The following is a 27,272-nucleotide window of genomic DNA, read 5'->3' as shown; positions in this document are numbered from 1 at the left end:
GCGGTAGCTTTGGCGGAACCTGGAGTAAACGAATATATATTTATATATATATATATATATGTGTGTATATATATATATATATATATATATATACTTCCCACTCCGAACACGGCACTACCTCAGACTGCTGTATAAGTTGCCGATTTTATTGAAAGACGCGAGGACAAATCAATGCGTTTCGGTTGCTAGCCATAAGCTTGGTCACGATAATGTGCCGTATTGTTTTTATGACATAAATATCATTAGACACACCCACAATGCATTGCGGAGGCATTAGCAGCAAACAAAGTATCCTCATTACAACATGAGTGCTATTTTCTATGGTGAAAACAAATATATATTGGGGAGAGGAGTTGGCCTAATGGCTAGGGAGGTCGACCTCGAAACTAGGGAACTGAGTTCAAGTCTCAGCAATGAGGCTGAACATCCTGTGATTCTGGGAAAATCACTTAATCTCCCCGTGCCTAACAAAAATGAATGTGTCCTCGTGTAACGCAACTGGTGCTATGTAAAGCGCTCTGATACCTAATACCTTCGGGTCAAGTTTGCGCTATATAAAACGGGTTGCTCCCATACGGATATATATATATATATATTCTTTTCTTTGTGAAGATCAAGAAGACTTTCGCTCCCAGACATGGTTGGTGCAGCGGCTTGAGAGGACAGTCCCTCAAACCAACGTGTATACCTTTTCCTAAAAACAGGAACGCCGCGCACTCCAAGCATATGCTTTATGTATTTTATCATCTTATGTGTAGCCAACCATCACCACAAACTGATAGACGCTTTTCGGCCTCACGGCCTTTATCAATGTCAATTACACTACTAAACCTAACGTGTTAAATACATAAAATTCTATTGGTAGGTGGCATATGCTACAGACACAAATAATACGCTATAGCTTGGCTGGATACCTCTTAACATGGCAGCCATATTGGAAAGGTTCTGATACTATTGGAACTATGCTTATAATCATGCTTTTTATATTACCATTTACCATTCTATTTCTGTTGGTGCATAATTTCATAGTGCTGCATCTTGAATTAAAAATACACATGAATCAATTGATATTCAATAAATAGGTTAATAAATAAATAAATAAATAATATACCACATTTTCCATACTATATCAGTCAATCGATCAGATGTACTCTACACTTATTAAAAGCATGTAAAAAGTCAAGTTTGTCTGCAAAGTCAAGATGGTGAAATCAAATGGATTTCCTACTATGTATCTACCACCCATTGATCCAATGTGAGTTTAACCCATGATTGATGTTTTAAAGCTCCATTTCTTCCCTCTTTTTAATTAATTTGTAGCTAAAGTGACAGTGCATGGCAGTTACGACAGTAAAGTACTGTTTGCAAGGACTTATGACTTGTTGATTTAAAAGCTCCCTGACTGTTAAATACTTTGTTAATTTGTACTCAAGATAGTATAACTCTAGATCAGCAATACGTACTAATATACCGGTGTTCATCTAAATTGTTTGACTCCATCAAATGACTTAAATTCTAAATTATACATTTTGATTGCATCAATAAGCATTTCATTTTCGGTGATGATAAAATCAAGTATAGGAAATATATATACACACATAAATGCAGTTCAATCATAGGATCATTATCCCAAAACAGTCCATGAGTAAACTTCATTGCACAAAGGGTCGCTGGAAAATATCAGCTTCTAATAGATGTATATGTAGTTCTGCATCCAGATTGTGCCCTCGTGGATTCTCAGTGCCGATAGCCAAAATCAATTGTGATTTTGCTCTTCTCAGGCTTAGTGTCCTATCCCCACCTCGTTCTTTTTGCTTGATAAAATTGATCCCAGTAAAAATCAGTTGGCGGCTGTCTTTAGAGTGGAAGTCATGAAAATTGGATAGATGAAGTCCTTATGTTTTTATGGCCTGCAGGTGTTGCAAAATTCTCAATTTCAATTTGTTAATCGTGCTTCCAACATATGACTTTTTACAGGGACACTGTAATAGATAGACCACGAATTTGGACTCACAGGTGATACAATCCGTGATGGGCTCAATTTTACAATTTTTTAGTTGAAATGTTTTGGTATTCTATTGGAAGGCGGCATATGTTACAGACACAAATAGTACTTCCCTCTTTTTAATTAATTTGACCCGCCTTGAATAGATCGCAATTATTCCCTGGATGGGCTATAATTCTATACTCACAGCAAATATACAAAAAAGTGCCAGTGCCTCACTAAAGTTACTATGTGCTCAAAACGATATATCCCTTAAATTCATAAAGTGCCAGAAGGATGACAGTATTACTGATTGGAGACATTTCTTCACCCAATGTGGGTTCACAGTTCTTCATCACTGTTTAGATCCCATGGGGCACGGGTTCGCAATTCAACTATGTATCGTGATGTAAGCCTCCTCAAAATATGCACTTCGTCTCTCCCTCTCTATTTGTGTGGTACCAGGTTCAAACAGAAGAAGCCAGGAGACTGCTATTACTTCTGTGAACTGTGGCAAAATGTCTCTCCATGGGGTAAGATTCATCTTTCTTGGTTATTGCCGTCAGGTGCTCAAGTATTCTTTTCTTTGCCGGAAGTATCGCGCTCCCTATGTACTTCTTCTCACAAGGTCACCCCAGGCAATACACCACAAAGCTAGAATTACAGTTTAACAATTCTGTGTTCTTTTTAATTTTCATTGCTACTGGATCCTCATATTCTTTGATCTTCCTACTACTTATGCAAGCCTTACACCTCGAGCACGGAAAGAAACCCATCACCTTGGGATTCTCCACTATCTTCTCCATGAAATGACTATGCACAAGGAGATCTTTTAAAGAGGTGCTTCTTCTGTGTGCAGAATGCCCCAATGTTTTCTCACTACTTGGCTAATCTCTCTTGTCTCTACTGAGAAATTGAGGATCAACCTTGTCACTGATTCATTTGTACTCTGGGTTTCGCAGCCAATAGATCTTAGACTTTACTGGCTGCTGTTTTAAGAGTTTTCTTAGAGTACCCGCTCCTTTCAAATCTACTGATGGCATCCTGCTCTGCCTTCTAATAGTCTTATGATGTGGAGCAATTGTGTTTCAAACGCAAGTGTTCCCTTTGTGGAATGCTGTTCATAAGACTACGTGGATCTTAGCTCTTAGAGTGTAATATAGAGTTGCCACCTGTTGATTTTGTAAAAAGCTTTGTGAGCAACTAGTTATTTTCTACATATACTAGCAGGTCTAAATATGCCACTTCAGTGCTGCTGTAAAATGTAAATTGTAAACATTATCATTAAGAGCCGCTATGTATTGCTCTGCTTCTTCCTGAGTTCCTCACCAGATAATAAATAGATCATTGATATATCTGGCCCACAGAGTAATCTTGTCCATTCACTGGTCATTGGGTCCTGTCCAGGTCACGTGATTCTCCCACCAGCTCATGAATACATTTGTATAGCTGTGGTGAACTTAAGTACCCCATCGCAGTCCCCTGTTTTTGTAAATACAATTGCTCTGAGAACAGAACATTTTTATTACTCAGGCAAAACAATATTAGTTGCAGTACCATTATGCCATGCTTATGAAATGTCAGCGGCCTACCTTTTAGGAAATACTCAACGGTCTGCAAACCCTGCTGGTGCAAACTACTTGTATAAAGGCTTGTAATATCCCATGTTATCAACAAGAAATTAGTTTCCCATTCAATGTCCATTGATTACTCAAATAAAATCTGTTGTATCCTTAATATACAAACTTAAATTTTTGACAGATAGGGAAAGAACAAAATCAATAAAAGTCGAGGTGTTCTCAAGCAAACTCCATTTTGAGGACGCAATGGGACGTCCTGGTGGTGTCTCCCTATTTTTGTGGATCTTTGGAATATGATAAAAAGTCTGTATCATTGGATATTCATCTTTCAGAAACAGAAATTCATCTTCAAAGACCAGACGTGTGATGGGTTGATAGCATTGGCTGTCACTTAATAGTTTTGAACCTTCTTTTTGATAGCACTTCTTGCATTGTAGCATGATGTTGCCTTCTTTGTCTGAAGGTTTGATAACTACGGAGGTGTCATTTTTAAGTGATAGTACTGCCTGCCACTGCTCCATCGTGAGATTTAAATTTTTCTTCACTGTCCCTGGTTTGGTCATTGTTCTCATTATGTCCACATCTTTAATAACTATCTTGTGAAAACAATCCACTACGGAGTTTGTGGTGTAAACCTAGATTTTGCCTTGAAGTGGCCTTTTCCACTTCTTTGCCTGATTTCTGCTTGATCCAGGAATTTTAATATTCTCTCATCATGTTCTTCTCTTACTTTAGGAGGCATGCCTTGTAATTCATGAAATGCTTGTAAGGATTCCAAATCGCGGCCTGTGCGTATATCAGTAGATGCTTCAGATGTTGCTATTTCTACAGATCTTATTTTTGGATGCAATAGGTGTATTTTTTTCAACTTCAGCTTCCTAATAAAATGGTACAAGTCTGCTTGTGTTTGCGTATAGTTCCAAAATGAGGTGGGGCAGAAGGTCAATCTCATCTGTAATACCGAGGATTCCACTGATGATAGTACTCTGTCTGACAAGTTTATGATTGTAAGATTTTCCTCCCTCAGTTGCAGTAACTTCCCCCTCTTCCTCCTGGTTACTCTCGTTGGGCTATTTGTTTTGTTCCTTTTTGCCCCCTCTTCTGGTTTTTCGCCTCCTTGATCTGGTGGCCTTGATCTTTGTGGACATTTTCTCTATGACTCCTTGTTTACTTGGCACTCCTGTGGAAAATTTACCCCTGTAATGTTCTTTGTCTATAATTCCACCTTCAGTTTCAGATTGATCTGTCTCAAACTCCGTTTCTGAAGAGTCTTTTGCATCTGCCCTGCCACGATTTCTTGTCTCCTGTACAACTTTCCTTGGTGTATGAAACTTCTTAGTAAAAGTAAGTATGTGTCCTGATACACAAACTTACAGACATGTTTCGACCTCACGGATTTTGTCAATGTCAATTACACCTCTAAATCTAACGTGTTAAAAACATGAGACACATTTTAATCCATTATTTGTTTCTGTAACATATGCCTCTTACCTATAGAGTTTTATGTTTTTAATACATCAGGTTTAGTAGTGTAAATCACATTGACAAATGTCGTGTGGCCAAAACGTGTCTGTCAGTTTGTGGTGATGGTTGGCTACACATAAAATAGTAAAATACATGAAGCATATGCTTGGAGTGCGCGGCGTTCCTGTTTTTGAGAGAAGGTATAAGTTATATATATATATATATATATATATATATATATATACATCCAATATCGTTGTTTCCCATGTTAATATTACGGAGGCACACAAACTCCTAAGACACTGTCGTCCATGCGATTTTCTCACCCTTTTATTGTTTTTCAAATTTCCTGAATATAGCTTATTTGCCATGCAAGAATACACAAGTAACATTCGTTCCCTAGGACGACACTTTTAGTCTTCCACCTTCTACTGAGCCTCCGGATATATAAATATATCATACTTCACTGAGATCTTCACACAACATCGATAAAAAATCAAATCTTCTTGTTCAGTTCTTTTGGATGTTATTTATTATTCTCAAGAAAAGCCTTCTTCAGGGCTTGTCATTTTTCTAAAGTCCTGTTATTCTTGTGTTCTTCTTCATTTCACTGATACTTGTTTCTCTAAAATCTTTGTATGCCATTTATTTAATCCTTTTCATCTTCCCTTATAACTCCTGTTCTTTGGCGCAATCCATATAGAATAAACACACACATAAATGCAGTCCAATCATAGGATCATTATCCCTAAACAGTCCATGAATAAACTTCATTGCACAAAGGGTTTCTGGAAAATATCAGCTTATTATAGATGTATATGTAGTTCTGCATCCCGATTGTGCCCTCGTGGATTCTTGGTGCCGATAGCCAAAATCAATCATGATTCTGCTCTTCTCAGGCTTACTGTCCTATCCCCACCTTTTTATTCTTTTTGCTTGATAATTTTGATTCCAGTATAAATCAGTTGGCGGCTGTCATTAGAGTGGAAGTCATGAAAATCCTGGGCTACTGAATAGGTGAAGTCCTTATTTTTGATGGACCGCAGATGTTGCAAAATTCGCAATTTCAATTTGTTAATCGTGCTTCCAACATATGACTTTTTACAGGGACACTGTAATAGATAGTCCACAAATTTGGACTTGCAGGTATTATGATCCTTGATGTGTTCAATTTTGCCATTTGGAGTTGAAATGGTTTGGTTATCTGCCCATTAATGCATGCATTACACTTTTGACATCTCAGGAAACCAGGAGAGTTAAGCCACGTAGAGACTGTCGGTTGTTTGATCATCAGATGGCCATGTGTTAAAATATCTCCAAGAGACGCTATTTTTCTGTATGTGATACTGGGATGCGAGGGAACAGAAGTTTGTAGGGTTTCATCAAGCAAAAGTATCTTCCAATTCCTTTGTATAATTTCTCTCAGTTCTTTGTTTTGGTTGATAAAATCGATGATCAGCCAAGTTGTGGTGCATCTTTTTGTTTTGGCTCTGGACCATCCTGACGTACTGTTAGAGAAGGTAATTTCTAATTTTGGACTTCACTTTAGTTCTTGCAGTCTCAATGACTTTCAGTGGATATCTTCTTTCCAGGAAACAATCACTCATCTCATCCAACTGTAATTCCAAGTCTACGGTTTCAGAGCAGTTCCTCTTGGCCCTTAGTATTTCTTCATAGGGTATGCTCCATTTAAGGTTTTGTGGATGCTCTCTGTTGGCATAGAGAATGCTGTAGCATGATGTTAATAGCACCCCCGGTTATTCGTGCGCTGAACAAGTCTCATTAACATTAACATGTTATTTTCCTGTACATTTTAGTACAAAGTTTTTGGTTATCGAGGAAGACTTCTACGTCCAAGAAGATGACATTAGACTCACTGATAGTGGATGTAAAAGAGTGAATATATGTATTGGTGTTCAGGTTTTGGATAAAGTTTTCAAACTCAGTACGGCTTCCCTCCCATATCACAAAAAGATCATCTATGAATCTACTCCAGACTTTTATGTTGCGACTGACTGGCATTTCAGTTTCCCATGCAGACATCACCAGATTAGCGTAAGTGGGCACAAAAGATGTCGCCATTGCGGTCCCCTGCTTTTGATGAAATAAGTAACCTTTAAAAAGAAATATGTTGTGATTGAGACAATATGTCAACATGTCCAACAACATCTCAGAGTGATCAAGGTAACTTACAGAACTTGTATTTAGAAAATAACAGCACCAATTCCCACATTATGGACGAATGATGTGTAGTCAGAAGTCACGTCAATTGTTGCCATAATGAAACCATCTTCCCATTTGATGTTTGGGATCTTATTAAGAAACTCCAGTGTCTCCTAGGTAGGATGGCAAAGATGTCACATAGTTCATTAAAAATATGTCAATTAAACGTGATGTATTTTCATGGGGAGAGCCCTTGGAGCTGACGATTGGTCTTCCTGGCAGTTTTAGAATGGATTTATGAACTTTCGGCAGAAAGTAAATCGTGGGAACAACAGGCAAATAATTTTTGAGATATGTGTATTCTTCATAATCAATTAGGCCTTGATCTTTTCAGCCCAACAACTTTGGATGAAATTCCTTAGTCCAAATTTCCATTGGATTAGTTTTTAATTTCTCATAATGATCCTCATTCCCCAGTTGTCTATTGGTCTCTTTGATGTAGTCACTCAAATTTTGCAGTACAATCTTTCCACCTTTGTCAGAGTTTTTGATTATAATCTGTGGATCATCTCATACTTCTCATAGTGCTCGGTGTTCTCCAGGTTTTAGATTACAATTCTTCATCTTCTTTCGCTTGATTGGGGGTGATTAAGGATCGTGCTATTCAGATCCTCTACCATGACTTCTTGGAAGAGGTCAATTTTGTTGCCCGGAGGAAGTTGTGGGCAAAAGGTGGATTGTGCTCTTGATCCGCTCTCACCTCCTTTCCAAGTGACAATGCCCAACCGGTTGCAGAGTTGTTTATCAGACTCCTGAGATCATTGTTGTTCAATATCATCAGGGTACTGCTATTTTTCCAATTCTATTAGGGCTCTTAATGCAGGTATGTCTCTTGGGCATAACAGTGATGTTTCCATACTTGTCTTCATTGATGATATTCGTGTCGGAGGTTTATTTTAGAAGTGTTTTTTTAGTTTGAGCTTTTGAAAAAACTTATATGGGTCAATAGGAAATTAGGGATCTCAATGTTGTGATTCAGACAAAAAATAAGGCCTTTGTTAAGCAGAGCAATCTTATCTGGACTCAAAGTCTTGTCTGAGATATTAATGACTAAGTCCTTTTTGTTCAGATCTTCTGTAGTTTTACTTGTTCTTTCCTCTTCCTTTTTTGGATTTTACTGTGTTTTCTGCTTCTTCTGATGGTGGTTTGATTTGTCCTCTCCCTCATATAGTTCCTCTTCCTCTTTGTCGTGTTATCATTTGGACTAATCGCATCTCCCCGCAAAAATCCAAATTGAATGAACCTGGTTCGTAATCAGCTGAGCTTATGTCGGACTGTCCACAATGCCTGTGGTCTCATATCCCGCACATTTATCCATTAGAGCTTTATTTCTGTATACATCAAACTTTCTAGCGGAAGTATAAATCCGCACATTGGCGTAATCTAGCCAGTCCCTGTTAAATTTGCTGGCTTTTCTTTTTTCTACATCGGTCTCATGTTTATTGATTATTTCTCCATAGATTCAATCAATTCCTTCTTCTCGTCATTAGAGAGATATTTGTCTTATTCTTCCACTAAGTCCTTGATTTTTGTTGTTAAAATCTCCGGCTTCCTTTCTGAATGTACAATCAATGTTCTCATTAATTTCAGTGAACATTTAATAATTCGCTGACACACAATGTTCTGTTCCTGCTTCTCTCTGCCATATCGAAGAAAAAGATTTTTATTTTTTATTTTTTTTAAGCTTATAAAGCGCACAGCTACTCCCAACAGGGGTTTCAGGCGGCAGATGAGGTACTAGACAGGGTCTAAGGGCTAGAAAACAGCCAGGTCTTTAGTGAACGTCGGAAGAACGTCTCAGACTCGGCCGGCCGCAAGTAGAGTGGTAGGCTGCTCAAGGTTTTGGCCGTGATAATGGCAAAGGCTCTGCCACCCATTCTAGAGTGGCGGAAACGTGGAGTATCCAGAAGGCGGAGACTGTTTGATCTGAGGACCCGGCTGGACTGGGAGTGCTTGAGTCGAGCTCTAAGATAGGCTGTCCCGTGACACTGAAGAGATCTAAAGGCCAGGACGAGCGACTTGAATTGGATGCGTTTGGTCACAGGAAGTCAATGGACTTTCCTCAAGTGGGGAGAAATTGAGAGGCAATAAGGGATTTTGCATATCAGCCTGGCAGCTGCATTTTGAACGATCTGCAGACATCTGATCAGATAAGCTGGAGCTCCCACATAGAGACTGTTTGCATAGTCGAGATGGGAGGTGATCAGGGCATGGATGATGGTACGACAGGACGCCATGGGAAGAAAGTGAAGGATTTTGCGGAGCATGTGCAGCTTTCCAAAGCAGGCAGAGGAAACCTGACTGATCTGGGATTTATACGATAGTTCATTATCAAACCGGAACCCAAGGTTCCTAGCCGAGTTCACCGGCTTGGGAGGGGTATTCAGCTCTGATGGCCACCACAGCGATGTAGGAGGGGGGCTTGTTTGATTGAAAAATAGAACCTCAGTTTTGTCCAAGTTGAGTTTCAGCGTGTTCTGCGACATCCAAGTGGAGATATTACATAAACAGTGTCTGAAATTGACAAACGCTTCCTCGGAGGGATCATCGAACGAGAACACCAGTTGTGTGTCATCGGCATAGGAGATCACTCTTACCCCACAGGATTCAACCAGTGCCGCCAGGGAAGAGAGATAGACATTGAAGAAGAGGGGGTTCAGAGCAGAGCCCTGGGGGACCCCGCAATACAAGGATTTCTCCTCGGAGACAAAAGGTTGGAGAGAGACTTGTTGAGTGCGGCCACTCAGGAAGGATCAAGTCCAGGACAGAGGGGTGCCCTGGATCCCAAGGCTGTGAAGTCTCTCTTGCAGGATAGAGTGAGAGACCGTATCGAATGCAGCAGACTGGTCGAGGAGCACTAGCGTGGCTGATCTGCCTGAATCCACATGTTCGCGGACGGTCTCAGAGACTACAAGGAGGGCAGTCTTAGTACTGTATCCGGATCTAAACCCGGACTGGGAGTTGTGGAATCAACGCCGGGATTCAAGATAACTACACAACTGTTCTACATGAGGATGTTTGGTACAAATTGCCTTAGTATGCAGAAAATGGTGTGCTTTTATTCAACTATTTCTCCCGGTGCAGGATGCACCCTTCTCTGTTGGTCTCGCAATACTAGTCAACGATTTGCAAGAGTTGAGGAAATGCTTGTGTACACTGGTCATATATGGGTCCCGTGCTCACTACGCCACTGGAGTCAAGCTATCCTAGCTGAAGAGGGATGAAACCCCGAAACCGGTCCTAGGATGCTTGATTCCGGTCCAGGGAAGACATGGTTTGGCAGTTCAGGCTGAACTGTTTATGAGGCACAGGGTCAAGACTGATTTGCATATGGCCATGTCTGAACTGGGGTGGCGTGGTGAGCAAAATAACGATGGATTAAACCCAGATCTGTGTCTGGGGGTGAATGTTTTGCCAATGTGCAACATTCCGTCCATCATCTTGTGTGTTTTGCTGTTCGCCCTGTGTGGGAAGGGTATGCCCAGACGTGGGTCCCGTGCTCACTACGCCACTGGAGTCAAGCTATCCTGGCTGAAGAGGGGTGAAACCCGGAAACCGGTCCTAGGATGCTTGATTCCGGTCAAGGGAAGACATGGCTTGGCAGTTTGAGCTGAACTGTTCCCATGAGGCACAGGGTCAAGACTGATTTGCATATGGCCATGTCTGAACTGGGGTGGCGTGGTGAGCAAAATAACGATGGATTAAACCCATATCTGTGACTGGGGGTGAATATTTTGCCAATGTGCAACATTCCGTCCATCATCTTGTGTGTTTTTCTGGTCATATATATACACACACACACACACATATATATATATGCACATACGTTTTTCAAAATGCCACCAAAGACCGCCAAACTGACGACGGGTGCATTCATATGAGCTGGGGTAGGGCCTGCTTGTTCCACAACAACTTCAAAGACGTTCAGAGCACTCACAGAGTATTTTAAATAGCTTTATTAACCACAGATGGGTTTCGGCATGGTGTCTTTCTTTGTGGGAGAAAACCGTTGTCCAAGATGCACAGTGTTAAGTTCATTTAAAGCAACTGGTATTCTTATTGGTTGATCAGTGGCCAATAGGAGGACAGTAATTTTTTAAAATATTTTTCAGCCCCCAAGAGTGAGTGGTGATGTGTCAACATTCCCGATGGAATTAGTTGGATTACGGTCCTTAATGCACAATTAACACGTCTTGCCTTGATGCACAATTGGATGCCGATCAGTATCACCCACACAGGCATTTGGCCATATTATTTTGCCATATATGTGTATACATATATATTTCTCACAGTTGGCAATACTGATTCATTAGTTAAAGTCAACATGTAGTTTTCATTAAAAAGGCATGTTTTTTGTTTTCTTTCAACTATGACACAATAATACATTTCTATATGAAATGTTTCAATCAAATAGTATACGTGACCATGTTTAGGCATTTCATTCAGCTTTGTCAAGAGGCTGAAAATAAAGTTGGGATGTACAAAAGTTGAGTTTCAATGTTAACTCTTAAAGGGATCTTTGATTTCTGCTACAGCAAAAAATTCTGAATGGAAATACACCAAACTATCCAAGAAACCAGACCTTCACTAAGATGAGTGCATTTACTTTGTCTAGAGGATGATGTGATTTAAGTGAGGAGTCTGCAAAACCAGTTAAATGTACCGTGCCTGGAATGCTGCTAGAGGTCCCACATAATACATATTACACACTGACTTTAATTGCATGCCAGTGCTAAAAAGGATCATGCTGCATGATGTTGATTAAAATTGCTTCATTTTATCACATGTAAAGGTTGCTCTAAATAGATTTTGGTGAGTTTCATGTTTTTAGCTTTTGACTTTTTTAGGTATTTTAATGGTTTGGCTGAATCAAAAGTAGAAATGGCCTATTCAACCTGCACCACAAATGAGTGAAAAAAAACGAAAGATGTGAACAATAATAAAGAATGAAAATTCTTGTTTTGGTACTCTAGCAGACTTTGTTGAATATGGGTGTTTTGTTACTGAAACCAAATATGTGCTTGGCTCTCAATGCAATAGAATGCCATCCTTTACATCAGGTCAATTTCAGCTTTGTCCTCCTCTTCAAGACTTTCGGTAGTCCTTGACTACCGAAAGCCTTTTTGTAACTTTCCAACTCTCCCCCATCTATGGTGGATGGCATGGCTTAATCTGAAATTGTGGTACATGGTTGTTGTGCCAAATTAATATGTCCTGGCTTTTCCCCACCAAAGCTCTCCATTGTGTACCTTACATTCCTTTTGTTTTGCATTCTGTTTCTTAAGATGGGGAGGATGAGTAAAATACTCCGAAGTCCAAGACTCTTTCACTCCTTCTTTCTCTTCCAAGTCTTCAACTACAATTACCTCATCAGAAGATGCTGCTGCTGCAGTTACTTCAGTGGTTTGGCAGGTTTCTGTAGATGTATCTTCCTGTGGTACAAACTCGTTGTTGGAACTGACCATTTTTTGTTCCATATTTCCCTAGATTTTTTAACTTCTATTGCTCCACCAGCTTTTGCAGGCAATAGGACTTTGATCACTTTACTCCTGCTAACTAGTGGTAAAGTGCGTGTGCACTCCCTTTAAACAGGGACAAATTGACATCTTCCTAATTACCGCTCTTAATTTAAGTCCCTTGTATATGGTACTTCATGTACCCAGGGCCTGTAAATGATGCTCTAGTGGGCACCAGCACTCATAGTGCCACCCAGTAAAGTAGCCCTATCTGCCTATTTGACCTGACAAAATAAACATTGTACCAAGCTTAAACCCTCCTTTTTAATGCATGTAACTCATCCCTAAGGTAGGGCCTACAGACCCATAGGACAGGGTGTAAACTTACAAGCACAACAGTATGTTTGTTTATATCTTTATTCGAATGTAATACAATACATCCATAAAAGTACATTTTAAAACATACAGACATAACATATTCCTTTCATATAAAGAGAAACCATCCATTTCATCAATAAAACGCAAGATAATATCCAAGAGTATTCTAAAACCAGGATAACACATATGATACAACAAGTTAAAAATATAAATAATTATACAGAGTTAAAAAGGGATAAAAATACAGCGATAGTAGCAGCATAATTAACCTTCCATACTCTTCCTGAAGGTGATAGCAAGTTTCAGAAAACTGCATATAAACAAAGTATAATCACAATTCAGGAGTTGGAGGTAATAAAGTGCTGGTTTAATTTGGGTAAATTGTAAATCCTTTAAGCAAGGCTTCAAATACAATTTCCGAGGTACTAGGTAATAAGGACAAACAAATAAAAAGTGTGCCAAATCTTGCGGAGACTTCCCGTCGCAACCGCAAGCAGGTAACACTTGGCCTCGATGGGCTCCTTTTGGTACTGCCAACAGGAGATGAAATAAATCAAAACGGAACCTTATCAAGAGATAGCGTTCATACCCTGACATAGGCCAGGATAGGTATGGTTCCATTTGAAAACATGTCTTAAGTAGGGCGTGTTTCCTTACACTATCTTTCGTCAACTCGCCCTCCTCCCGGGCGAGATACCTAGTGGACATGAATGTCTTTTTCACAAAAATTATATCAGCTTTAGTTATAAAATTTGGGGATGAGAACAAATCCGGTCGCCCCATTTCAGTGAGGCGGTCGTTAATATACCTTAGCCATGGAACCTTAAACCTACCGTCCCAGATTAGAGCTTCTTCTAGTATAGCATGAGTGAGAGGTATATCATCATTTAGCCAGGAGTTCAGCCAACATAACAGGGGATTTGCTGCTATTCTGTCACTCAGGAATGGTACACCTAATTCCTCGTGTACCGAGAAATTTCCGGTGCCCCTTGGCAGCCTCAATACCTTCTTTAAGAAGTTGTTTTCTGTAACCTCCAGGGCTCGTGTCTGGCAGTAACCCCATATCTCACTGCCATAGCAGGCGATGGCGACACTTTTGGCTTGATATAGTTTGAGCAAAGCGGCCACCGGACTGTTGCCCATTTTTCTAGCAAAGCCAAGTATTGCTGCATTGACACGTATTACTTCGCCCTTTTTTTTAGCAATAGCTGGGCCCCACTCTAGTTGGTCGTCGAGAAGGACCCCGAGGTATGAGAAGGTTTTGGAGTTTGGAATTCTTTCCCCATTTGTATGAAAAGAGTTGTGTTTACCTGACCCCTGGCCCATTTTCATAGTGTAGGACTTTGAATTATTGATACTTAAGCCTCTGGACTCCATAAATTCATAAAAAGAATTTAGAAGTTTCTGGAGACCAATTGCGGTCCTTGAAATAAGGACAGCATCATCCGCATAGAGTAAGACTGGGATACCTTTTTTGCCTACGTAGGGGTAATCTGCACCTGTTCTCAACAGACAGTCCTCCAGCTCATTTATGTACAAATTGAAGAGAAATGGTGCTAGAATACATCCTTGACGGACGCCCCTATTAATTCTAATGTCCCCTGTCACCTTCAGGTCTTGTGAGTAACGGACGTTGGCTCTTGTGTCTGAGTGCAAATCGATCAGAACATAAACTAAGTTCTGATCAATGCCCATTTTCAACATAATGTCCCATAATTTACCTCTGTCCACACAGTCAAATGCGGACGATAGGTCCATAAAGGCCATGTGTATGGTTCCCTGGCGGGCCAAAGTGTATTTACTTACAATTAAATACAGGTTCAGACACTGGGTCACTGTTGAGTGGCCTGGTCTGAAACCATATTGTATTGAAGATAGAATATTTTTCTCTTTTGCCCATGTTGTAAGTCTGTTCAAAAGTACACCCCCTACCACTTTTGCTACAGAGTTGATTAAGGATATTGGTCTGTAGCATGTCGGGCTGCCACGATCACCCTTTTTAAACACGGGGACAATAGTTGATTGTCCCCAGGATTTTGGGCACCCAGATATTACAGCTGCATTTATTACATTTGTAAGGATAGGAGCCCATAACTGAATACTAGATTTAAAAAGATCCGGAGGGAGGCCATCCGGACCAGGTGCCTTATTGCTAGTTAAACCTTGGATTGCCTTTTCTACTTCGTTAATTGAGAAACAGGGTGGCTTCTCCTCTAAAATTAAAAGTTCATGATCTGAGAGTTGATCATGACTTTTAAAAATTGCACTAAAATGAGACACCCAATCTGCCTCTGGGATATTTGTGCCTATTGCAGTATCATTTGGGTTGTCAAACAAAGGTTTGTTGACAATCTCCCAGAATTTGCTGCTATTTCCCAGGACAGCTGGGTCAAGTAGGGACTCCCAAGTACTAACCTTAATTTCCTTTTTCCGCTTGTCTAATGCTTTTTTATAGGTATAGCGGAGGATCCTAATTTCGCCTAGATCTCTAGGTTCGTTTTTTAACGCCATCCTTAAATTTCTATTTGCGACAGAGCATGCATGATCAAACCATTTAGGGTGACTATCAACTTGCCCATTTGCTGGAACCAGTAACTTAGAGCTTACTATTAACACTACACCTTCAAAAGTGACTAAAGTTTCCTTTGGAGACATAGAAGTTAAGGCACAGGTCGCTAATTCCTCACCACATAACTTATTAATATCATTATAAAAGTTTTCTTGATTTACCCTATGCCATTTCAAACGACGTTTACCGTTTATACATTGTAGAATTCCCCTGTCTTTACATTGTTTACGTAATTCAAATATACCACCATTCAAATTGATAGAAATGGGGTTATGATCACTGTAAATATTCATGTGAATAGTAAAGCAGGAGATCTGGTTTGCAAGGTCAGCAGATAATAATATATGGTCAATAAAAGACCCATAACGTGACCCTTTAAAAGTCGGAACATCAAAAACTTTGGATTCTGACACCAAAGACATGGCTACAAACAAGTTATATTCATTGAGTAAATCATTAAGGAGGGAACCGCGTCTAGTGTGGTCAAAGTGAAAACCATCCATGTTGTTACACCCAAGGGATCCCATTGGGGTATCTCTTGGGTTACCGCACGGATGTGCGTTAAAGTCACCTGCAATCAATATTTTACAAGGTAATAGGTCTGTTCCTTCTTTCAACATTTCCTTCAATAATAGAATGTTACACTCCCCTTGGCTAGATGTGGCGTTATAAAAATTGATTAAAGTCAAAGCATTTTTGCCTCTCTTCAATATAAGCACTTGAAGGTTACTATTTGCATGTTGGTGAATGGTTATATCACAGGACAAGGCCAAGTTTATAAAAATGGCCAAGCCCCCTTTTGCTCTGCCACTAGTAGAGGGGGATGCTGGCCTAAGGAAGCTTTGGTACCCTTCGATGAAGGCAGTATTTTCTTCTAACCATGTTTCTTGGAGACATATAATCGCATATTTTTTAACAAAAGCAAGCCAGGCAGGGTCACATATCTTGTCTGCCAAGCCTGCAATGTTCCAAGAAACTAAACTCATTTTACAACCATCATCATTCTGATTGCTTGGCATGGAAGAGCCTGTAGCCCCAGCATGAATCTCATAATTAATTAAGCCATGATTAAATGTTTCGTCAATACAGTCTCCTTGAGTAGTTAGTTGTATACTACGAGCAAAATTAGTTGGTACATTAATAGTAACACCAGCCAGGATGAAACCACTATTGGATATGGCTAAATCAGTGGATGAAGTCCTATCCAAAGTCTCAGCCATGCCCACTGGCTCCTCCCCGGGTGGCTGTAAACTTCAATCGCAGGTATCCAAACCACTAAGGATATTAAACCGGTTAGAAACTTCCAGTGGGGTGAAAGGTGCCGGGTAATCCCAGCTCCTATGTGCAGGGAAACCTGGCCTAGTTGGTGCCATATTCCACTCAGGGTCTTCTAACGTTATGGCTAAATTCCTGAGATTCGACGTATCAGGGAGTTTAATACTAGGTAATGTGAAACCCCTAGTCTGATGGGGAAATACAGCAGATCGTGGATAGAAATAGGTCAGGGGACGTGGAATAATGCAGCTACCTGAGTTGACCCCTGGCCAGCTCAAGACATGACGTACTGCATTTTGGTCTCTAAAGTTTATCACAACCACATCCCCCCTAATGTCCTTAGGTCTACCCCCCAACCATTGAAGCCGGCGTACATGAATTATTTCGCCGTTAATGTTACTAGTGATCGGCCTATGTAGTGCCAGCCAATGTACTATTTTATTCTTTAGTTGGAAGAAACCTTCTCTCTTATTTACTAAAAGCTCAGGTACCCCCGTTAGGATCACAACATAGGGAACAGCCTCAGGTGGAAGATCCGGTAAGGGTCCCCTGGGCTGATTCCCTTGAATCTGCCTCCTGCCACCCTCCTCGTGTCTCAGTAACCCATCTGAACATTTACCCATGTCGTTAGTAATATTATTTTCAGGGTATGTTGATTGGGAAGTAGTATTGACTGGTGCATTACACACAGGAGGATTTGGCTGATTAGTAATACCATTACTTGGAGTAAGATTAGAGATCAGAACTGGCACTCCTGTTAAATTACTACCAGGGGACAGGTCGCCTAATGATGAATTAGTAGGAACTAAATTTACAACTATCCCCTTGTCAGTTAGTGGAGGTCGGTTTTTAACAACAGTATTCACCCCAGAAGAGTGAGCTTGGGCCTGATCAGGTTCTGATTGAGCCTTTAATTGAATAGGGCAAGACTTCCTATCAAGGTCTGCTTCAATTTTCCCTAATCGATTCTCGATTTTTTCCAACCTTTCTACAATTGCTAGGGTATAAGAGCGCAATATCAGTTCGAAAGTGTCCACAAAGTTACTAGTAATTTTGATATTGGACCCATTATCTTTAGGACAATGTTCAGTGCTGTGTGCCACCTCCGTGTGTGCCGAGATCGGCACTGGTGTAAGAACAGTGTCTGGTCCGGGCACGCCCTTAGTAGTTACAGTGGGTATAGCTTTAGAACTGAAAGGGGTCACCTTCTTCCCAAAAGCTGAATGGCTCATCCTTTGTTTTACAAGTTCCACCCCTTTACATCTCCTTTTAGCAGGTGGTGGGAGTTGCCTTACTGCTTGTACAGCTTTCCTCGGTTTTTTAGACTTGTGGGAGGTAGGTGGCACAATTTTTGAGGTTCCTGGAGAACTGGATAAGTCAAGTGACGAATCAATAATAACTGTTCCAATAGAGGGAGTACCGGGTGCTACACATTCTCTCAACAAGAGTGGTATACCTTCTGTGCTTAAGGTATCATCAGCAAGGGCTGGTACAGGAATGCAATCATTTACAGGGGTAGCTGTGGAACTGAGCTCAGACAATGCCCTGGTTTTAATAATTTCGATAGAGCGTCTGCGCTCGAGTCGTCGTTCAGCTAAGGAGGACTCGGTTGTTCCTATGAATGGAGACTTGATTAAATAGTTATCCAAGGTACCGTTCATTACGGATCCCAGTCTATCAGCCGTGACAGAAAGTGGGCTCGGCACGCTTGTGGTCATAGTTATAACTATATCAGATGCTCAAATTGCCACGGTAATAATGTAGATGCAACTCACAGTAAGATGTCTTCCTAAGTTTCTGCGTCTGGGCAGGGTGCTGCGCCGGGGCCGGTCTCGGCGGTCCACGGAGGGCCACAGAGGGCCCGCCCTTTGCCCGGGCTTAGCCCGGCGTCGTCCCGCGCGCGTCCCGCGAAGCGGGTCTGCCTGTGCTTTATGGCGCCTCCTGGCGCTTGTACCGCGTCAAATTGGTCGCGCCGCCGCTGAGGCTGCCGGGAGTTGTAGTCCCGGGGCGGCGACGCGGAAGAAGGAGCTCGGTGTCGTGCCCTGAAGACTCTTGGCGGTGGCGGCGATGGTGCCCTGTCTGTAGCGTCACTCGCAGGTAAGTGATGGCTCTAGTGGTCGTCCCCCCGCTCCGCCGGTCTGCCTGTGCTTTATGGCGCCTCCTGGCGCTTGTACCGCGTCAAATTGGTCGCGCCGCCGCTGAGGCTGCCGGGAGTTGTAGTCCCGGGGCGGCGACGCGGAAGAAGGAGCTCGGTGTCGTGCCCTGAAGACTCTTGGCGGTGGCGGCGATGGTGCCCTGTCTGTAGCGTCACTCGCAGGTAAGTGATGGCTCTAGTGGTCGTCCCCACAGTAGTTTGTAACACCTGCTTTTGCCGATTGTGCAGTATTTCCTACACTGGATTTGACCTCATGTGTGGGAGAAATCCACATCAGTTTACGCCTGTAAGGAATCCATTTGTGGATTCCTGGAAGGCATAAATGCAGGGATTTTTGGTCATAAATATAACTTTACAGCCAAAAATACCATCGTGAATTGGGTCGATTAATTTCGCGTTATGTACCTTGCTTGTTTACTGCTTTATTATTGCTGTATTTAAAAAATAAATTGTTGAATTTAGCAGAAAACAACAGAACTGCAGACTCACAAAGGACTATGTTCTATGACTTTACACATAGATTTAATGCTATATAATGTGACATTGGCCGAATCTTTTCAGGGTAACTGATCTTTTGCTCTGCGCACGGTATTGTTGGGCCTGAGTGGAAGGCACATGAAACCACTAAGCCTACTGTTAATTAGTACCTCACTGATAAATAGTGGTCTGCCTACGGTTCGCCAGTATTAAAGAATCAGATATATTTATACAGGTCGGATGTCAGTCAGTTACAACCGAAGAATTTATGCAATATAAGCAGAAATTCCACAGTCCTAATGTGTTCCTACAGATTGTAAGGAATGTGGTACTTAGACACAATATGAACACCCACAAAGTCACATCTTTATCCATAGTATAAACATCTTTCAGACGTTCTTCACACTTATCTGTACTTCAAAACATGCACCATACTGAATCAGGAGTAAGTGATGTGTGATGCAAGTTTGCACTAAATGGTTTCATTTTCAGGAAGAGATTTGCAGAGAGAAAGTCATTTAAAGGAAAAACAAATGTCTTGGAAAGAAAAGGGAATACAAAAAAAAATATATATATATATGTGTATATATATATATATTATCTACTGGCGGTCACCAGTAGATAGTTATATAGTTACAACCTAGTTTCCATAGGAAATCTCAAAATTCTATTTTGAATAACTTTGGTGCCGGTTGACGAATCCTCGTGAAATTTTCAAAACTAATGGGGCGCTCCGTTCAGCTCCTACCCTGAAAGTCTCGAGGTGATCCGTCAAGTGGGGGCCGAGAAAAAGGGGGGGTCCCAAAACGCATTTTCCCCATGCATTTTTCCATAGGACCTTTAGTCGCAGCTACAGCCCGAACGACTGAACAGAATTACGTGAAATTTGGCAGAGAGGTAGCCATAAGGTAAAGGAAGTGCCTTTTGCAGGTCTGGTGTAAATCTGTTCAGTATTTCCTGAGAAAATAGCATTTAAAAGCATATCAATATCTATACGCGCGCACCGTGCGCGCACTGTGCGCGCACCCTGCCGAGAACGAGCACAATTCTGATTGGTTGTTAGATGTCGGTAAACATTCGCATCGGTCGAAACCAGGAAGTGTCGGCCGGAATTTTGTCTCTCGCAGTCTGAGGGGGAGAAAATAAAAGGTGGAGACCGTGAAAAGGAGGCAGAGTGGACAGTTCCTGACCCCCTAGCCTTGGTCAGGGGGTCACAGAAGGACCCCCAAGGGAGAAAAAAACAATTTTTTATTTTTTTTTAAATCGCGAGTGGCCCGCACCATGCACGCACGGCACGCACTGCGAACCGTGGGCGCTCGGTGCGCGAAGCGCATCGAGTGTCCACAGCGAGCACACGGTGTGCGAAGCACACCGTGCACGCACGGTGCGAGCACGGTGAAAAACCTGAAAAATAAAAAAATTAATAAATACATAACTTAGCATTTAAAAAAACGTACAAATTCACTGAAAAAACCAAAGGTTTCACACACGTTATAGTTACGAATTAGCATTTAAAAAACCTTGCAAATTCACTTAAAAAACCATAGGTTTCACACATGTTATAGTTAGCTGGACATTTCACTCGTAAAAAACCAATGAAATTCCCCCGTTAGAGTTAGTGCAGGCAACTATAACTCACGCGACCGCAATCCTCTGCTGAGGACGTCAGATATTACATCACTGATGACATATGTGTCTTTATGAAAAATAAATATTTGTAATATATGTATAGCTAACGATTAATGGAAGAAAACATGGGTAAATAAGTGTCTAAATACAGTGATGTAATATCTGACGTCATCAGCAGAGGATTGCGGTCGCGTGAGTTATAGTTGCCTGCACTAAATATAACGGGGGAATTTCATTGGTTTTTTACGAGTGAAATGTCCAGCTAACTATAACATGTGTGAAACCTATGGTTTTTTAAGTGAATTTGCAAGGTTTTTTAAATGCTAATTCGTAACTATAACGTGTGTAAAACCTATGGTTTTTTCAGTGAATATTACCTACTGGCGGTCGCCAGTAGGTAGTTATAGTTAGGACCCCTTTTCCATAGGAAATCCGCAACATTCTATTTTGAATAACTTTGGCGCCGGCCGACGAATCCTCGCGAATTTCTCAAAATAGGTGGGGCGCTACGCTCCGCTCCTACCCTGAAAGTCTCGGGGGGATTCGTCAAGCGGGGGCGAAGCGCACCGTGCGCGCACGGAACGAGTGGGCGCGCACGCCACGAATGGCGTAAAGTAACTTAGCATTTAAAAAACCGTACAAATTCACTGAAAAAACCATAGGTTTCACACACGTTATAGTTAGGAATTAGCATTTAAAAAACCTTGCAAATTCACTGAAAAAACCATAGGTTTCACACATGTTATAGTTAGCGGAAATTTTACTGATAAAAAAACCAGTGAAATTCCCCCGTTATAGTTAGTGTAGGCAACTATAACTCACGCGACCGCAATCTTCTGCTGATGACATATGTGTCTTTATGAAAAAAAAATATTTGAAATATATGTATAGCTAAAAATGTATGGAAGAAGACATGGGCAAATAAGTGTCTAAATACAGTATTAGCATCAGCAGAGGATTGCGGTCGCGTGAGTTATAGTTGCCTACACTAACTATAACGGGGGAATTTCACTGGTTTTTTATCAGTAAAATTTCCGCTAACTATAACATGTGTGAAACCTATGGTTTTTTCAGTGAATATATATATATATATATATATATTCCTCTTGTTTTGTCACATCCTGCTTTAGCTTTAAACAATTGAAAATTAAGAACATATTCTTTTTTCTTTCCTTTGAAAATGTAAAGGAAATGAGTAATACACAGATTCTTTCATTTTTTTACAAGCAAACAAGCTCTTCAACTGAGCCATTTTTACATTGTTTACAATCTGCTGTTAAAATAATCCCAGAACCATTGTAGGGAGTATGTCTTTCTGAACAGTGTTGAGGTTGTAAATATCAGCATTAGTAGGCTTAATCTTACGTATGCTGAGATTTATGATTTAATGCGAACAAGCCCTTACCAATATCATACAACTTCCAAGAGCTGCAGCAAAGGTTCTCTGCCTGCCTGTTGGTCACGGGGCATAGAAGAAGATCAGATGATGAAAACCTGCTGTTCACACCTTCAGACGTGAGCAGCGAGGGGCGTCCTCCCATTGTGGGTTGGGCAGAGGATCTAGCCAAAGGCCGTACCTCAAAGCTAACCCCTTCTGCTCAGGACCAAAGGCCCGCACAGTGGGGGGCTTATTTATGAGCCCTTGCGTCACTTTTGCGCCGCCGGTACATCACTTTTTGTGACGCACCAGCGGCGTAAAAAGTGCAGCATGTTATGTCATATTTACAAAGTGACGCATCTAGGTAGATGCGTCACTTTGTAAATCCCTGCGCCACATTATACCTGCGCCAGGTATAATGTATGCAGGATGGGCGTTCTGACGCAACGTAAGCCTCATAGAAGTGACGTAAATGCGTCAATATCTTACGCCTGCCTCACAGCAGGCGTAAGACTGGCACAGGCACATTGAAATGGGACTTGCCCATGTTAAATGACCCATTGCTGAAGTTGTGTCACTTTTGTGACACCCTCCAGCAATGCGTCATTTTTGCGCCTACAGATACATCAGAAATACTGTTGTATCTGTAACTCCTTGCAACATGATGCGTCATATTGTAAATGAATGCAATGAAAAGTGACGCATCACTGTTTTCACGCAGCCATGCATCACTTTTCATAAATGAGGCCCCGGGTGTTGTCTGTCTGGATTGTAGTGGGTTGGGCACACAGCCTGGCCAAAAGCTAGGGTGTGTGCAGCACCCCCGGTGTGCAAGGCCAAAGGCCATTTCCACCTGGGGTTGCCTGCCAGTATCAGGCCACCACCCCATGTGCGCAGGGTTGTGTCGATCACCCACAGCAGATTGGAAACCTGTTGGATGTGGCATATGATCAAAGTCATGAATAATTCACTGACGAAAGCAAAGGTTAAAGTGAAATTGTAGTAAACTTTGGTTGTCACACATGTTTAAAAAACTGAAATTAATTGAAAAATACACAGATAAAGTGAAGTTAAGGGTACAAATTAAAACTGAAAAAATCTGAAAATTGCAGTTATGGTTCGGTCTCAATTCATAACTCGCACAATAGCGATCTAAACCATAACTCCCAGAGCAAGTGCAACCAGGAACCAGAAGAAGAAGGGAATGTATATGTTTTAGTATATATGCACACTGGCATGTACATGCACATGTGTGTGTTTGTATCTGTTCATTTTAATACATTTATGCAACTATAAATACATTAAAGCAAGTTTGAAATTAAACTGATACATATTTGATTATATAATTATAGACTGATAAATACTTTTTTGACTACAGTGTACAGAGCACCTGCACTCTTGTCAGATGGTTCTATTTATGAATCTATATCAAACTGCCTGTAGGTTCCAAGAGGACTCTGACCTCTGCTGATGAGCTGCTGTCCGTCTCCTGACGAGCATCAGGCCAGGCCCCATGGTGCATCTGGTGTTCTCCCTCGGTCACCCCTCCTCTCACATTTTGCCCCTCGAGGAAAGTCATAACAAATTCAGGATAGGCCTGGAAGAAAGGTCAAAGGCAGACTTACAATCGGCAATATTAGCAGTCATAACAAAAAACACAAACATGTTATGGTTAAAACGGTATGAGCAAATTAAACCTTAACGTTACTTTAATGTGCTAAATTATTTATATGATTGATAACGTACTAAAGAAAAAGCACCTTCTGTCTGCAAAAAACAAGCCTTATTTACCGTTCTGTGTTGTCGGGATGCAGGTGGTGCATTTATCTAGGAAAAAGTCAGGTTTTCCACGGTCCCCGAGAGTGTATATGCTCCTGGGTGCTTCTAACGTGTTTTAATAATCCTTTAACATGAACACCTCTAAATATGATTTTGCATTTAATATTCATTTGGTCGCTTATCTCGGTGAGAGCTTTAATAGTGCTAGTAGAAGTTCAACAGGTATGCATCCTAACCAGAGGGAGCAGGACCAATATAGGACCCAGAAGAACCCCCTTCAGCTACAAAAACACCATTATGAATGAATGTCCTTAGGAGAGTAAGCCTCAATATGATGGTCCTATGGTATATTCACTAGTTTTAAAATGCCTAGAATACTGTGGAGGCTATCGGCATGACTAATCTATGTACAGTGTGTTCTATACATTTATTCAGACAGAAAGTAAGTGACATAATGAGAACTTAAACCCCATTTGGAGTTTTCCAACCAGACAGAGCTGAGCTACATGCACCAAACTCATGAATGATCGATTCTGGTTTTGAAATAGAAACGCCATATTTGGTCAAGACTGAAACCCAACTACCATCCTGAAACAAGAAATCTCAGTGGCCTTAAGAAAACGTTAAGAGGTCATTGGTAACGTGTTTGTGATATATATAATAATAATCTATAATGTCGGAAGAGATAAGATGGGCAAGGAACACTTGAAAAATAAACCAATGTGAACGTTCCAAGTTAGTTAGGTTGAATTTGTATAATACATTTTTTTTATTTTTTGTTGAATTTTATTTTAATTTGATGTTTTTACTAGTTATTTAAACTGAACCTTCCTTTTAGCCCTCCAATTCTTCCTTTAGTTTGTGCGTAGTTTGTCTTTTTGTTTACACATCTGGGCCCTCATTACGAGTTGCATATTACTGGGGGTGCAGTAAATTCCCATGCAAATGTTCCATTACTGTATGGTAAATCTACCCCAATACCATATAATTACAAGTTAAACTCCATAGAATGGGGAATTAACATGCGGGACCAAATTGCTGAGCATAAAACCACACAGAATTCCCACTTCTGTGGAGTTCAACGCATACTTTTTCCCTTGGTAATTGTCTGCAGGGCCACAAGGTGGGGTTCGGGTGGGGGACAGGGTAAAGGGAAAGACAGGAGAAAAGGAAAAAGGTCTTTTGTAGCTGGGGTAAATTGTATACTCCAGCTGTTAAAGAAAAACAGGGGAAAAAGGCTTGGGTGATGTTACAGCCCAAGCCTCATGCTCTTGTACCGCATGGAATTGCTGCATGGCAAATTCAGGTCTGGTTCTCCCACATCTGGGTGTGGAAAGAAATGCTCACTCATAATAGGGCAGAGTATTACATGCAGTAATCCTGCTCCTCTGACTCATAAAATATTTTGGTTTCACCTCATTTTTCCAACTTTTCATGTGTGCTGCATTATATAGCACACTTACAAACTGCGAAAAGTATTAAAGCACAGATTTTGTACTGGAAAGGTCCCTTGCAGGACAAAACCTATGACTTAGAGAAAACAGAGACCCTTGCACAATGCCTACATTGGCACATTGCTGCCAAAAGTGCACTGGCACATGGGAGGAGGAGAACAGCGCCACATCTTAGCAGATATGGTGCTGTTCTGTTTTCTCCCTTTCACACAATCCTGCACAGCAACTTTAGTTTAGTAAACCTGGCCCCAAATATCCTGAATGCCAGTTGATTGTCACCTTAGATTCAGACAATGTAATGTCAGGAAACAAGCCTCCTTTATGTAAAGGATTGGACAGTCTTCAGCTATATTAAAACTTGATATTAGAATCATGCTAACACTAGAAACTCTTTCATTTTCTAGGCCTTGCTAATGATATGGGACAAATTTAGTATTTATGTTCGTTTACAACGTAGTCCGTGGAACTAAGAGAGTGGACATGTTCTAACCACAAACTTTGTTTTGGGAATAAAGTGAAGGATCCCAATGTGAATCAAATCTCTTTTAGCTGCCGTCAGGATGATCTGCTGTATGTACTTTGTGGGCTTTGACTCCTCCCAGTGCTTTGGATTTGTCTAGTCAGTTGTCTTGTAAAACTGCTTGCTTGCTAGTGGGTAATTTGGCTTCCTGGTCACGCCTTTTGCCAATATGTTCACTTCCCTGGGATATTGCCCAGGGCTTGTCGATTTCTGCATTTTTCTATTTAATGTTCTGTTCGGGGATTTTTTTTTTCAATTTGAACAGCAGTTCCCTGGCTCAGCGTAGCAGCCACTTCATGGATGCCACGCTTTATCTTGGGAAACAACCTTTACATCGCAGATTTTACATTGCGATACATTCACAACGCGGTTGTTACAATGACCGCGTTGTTACAACGCAGTGCCATTACAACGCAAGTCGATACAACGACTTGCGCTAGATGGTGCTCTAGACTAAGGAATAGTATGATTTACTATTCCAACACCTTTCCTAGTGTTGCACACACTAGAGTTGGAATAGTAAATCATACTATTCCTAAGTCCAGCGTGTCATCTAGCACAAGTCGTTGTAATGACTTGCGTTGTAATGGCACTGCGTTGTAACAGTGTTGTGAATGTGTCGCGGTGTAAAATCCACGATGTAAAGGTATATATTCTTTATCTTGGCTCAGCGCAGTGCCCGCTTCATGGATGCTGCACTACAGTTTCGAAGAGGCTCGCTCTCCTCTCCCTGCTCTGTACTTATGTTACTGTGATGTTACTGTAAAGTGAAGGTCACAGGCAATCATTTTTATCTGGCCCAGCACGGCGCCCACTTCATGGACGCCCTGCTTTATCTTTCGCATGTCTTCTTATGAATAATTGTTTTTTTAAATATTTTTACTTTAGTGATTTTATGCATTATTGACATACTTCAAATATATATAAAACTGTAAATCGTTACTAAATTCA

The 27,272-nt window shown here is 41.1% G+C and overlaps 1 protein-coding gene across 2 annotated transcripts in view; it reads right to left on the bottom strand.

Moving 5' to 3' along the window:
- The window catches only part of DCDC1 (doublecortin domain containing 1), a 1,503,674-nt gene that overhangs the window by 628,685 nt on the left and 847,717 nt on the right, over positions 1-27,272 (bottom strand). For both annotated transcript variants that reach the window (XM_085648291.1, XM_085648292.1), the window contains one exon: positions 24,031-24,165. In XM_085648291.1, coding sequence (XP_085504417.1) covers positions 24,031-24,165 — 135 coding nt within the window. The remainder of the gene's footprint in view (positions 1-24,030; positions 24,166-27,272) is intronic.

This window comes from Triturus cristatus, chromosome 3_2 (genome assembly GCF_964204655.1).
Source record: "Triturus cristatus chromosome 3_2, aTriCri1.1, whole genome shotgun sequence".
Taxonomy (NCBI): domain Eukaryota; kingdom Metazoa; phylum Chordata; class Amphibia; order Caudata; family Salamandridae; genus Triturus; species Triturus cristatus.
The sequence above is the reverse complement of the archived record's forward strand: the minus strand, read 5'-3'. Positions and strand labels throughout refer to the sequence as shown.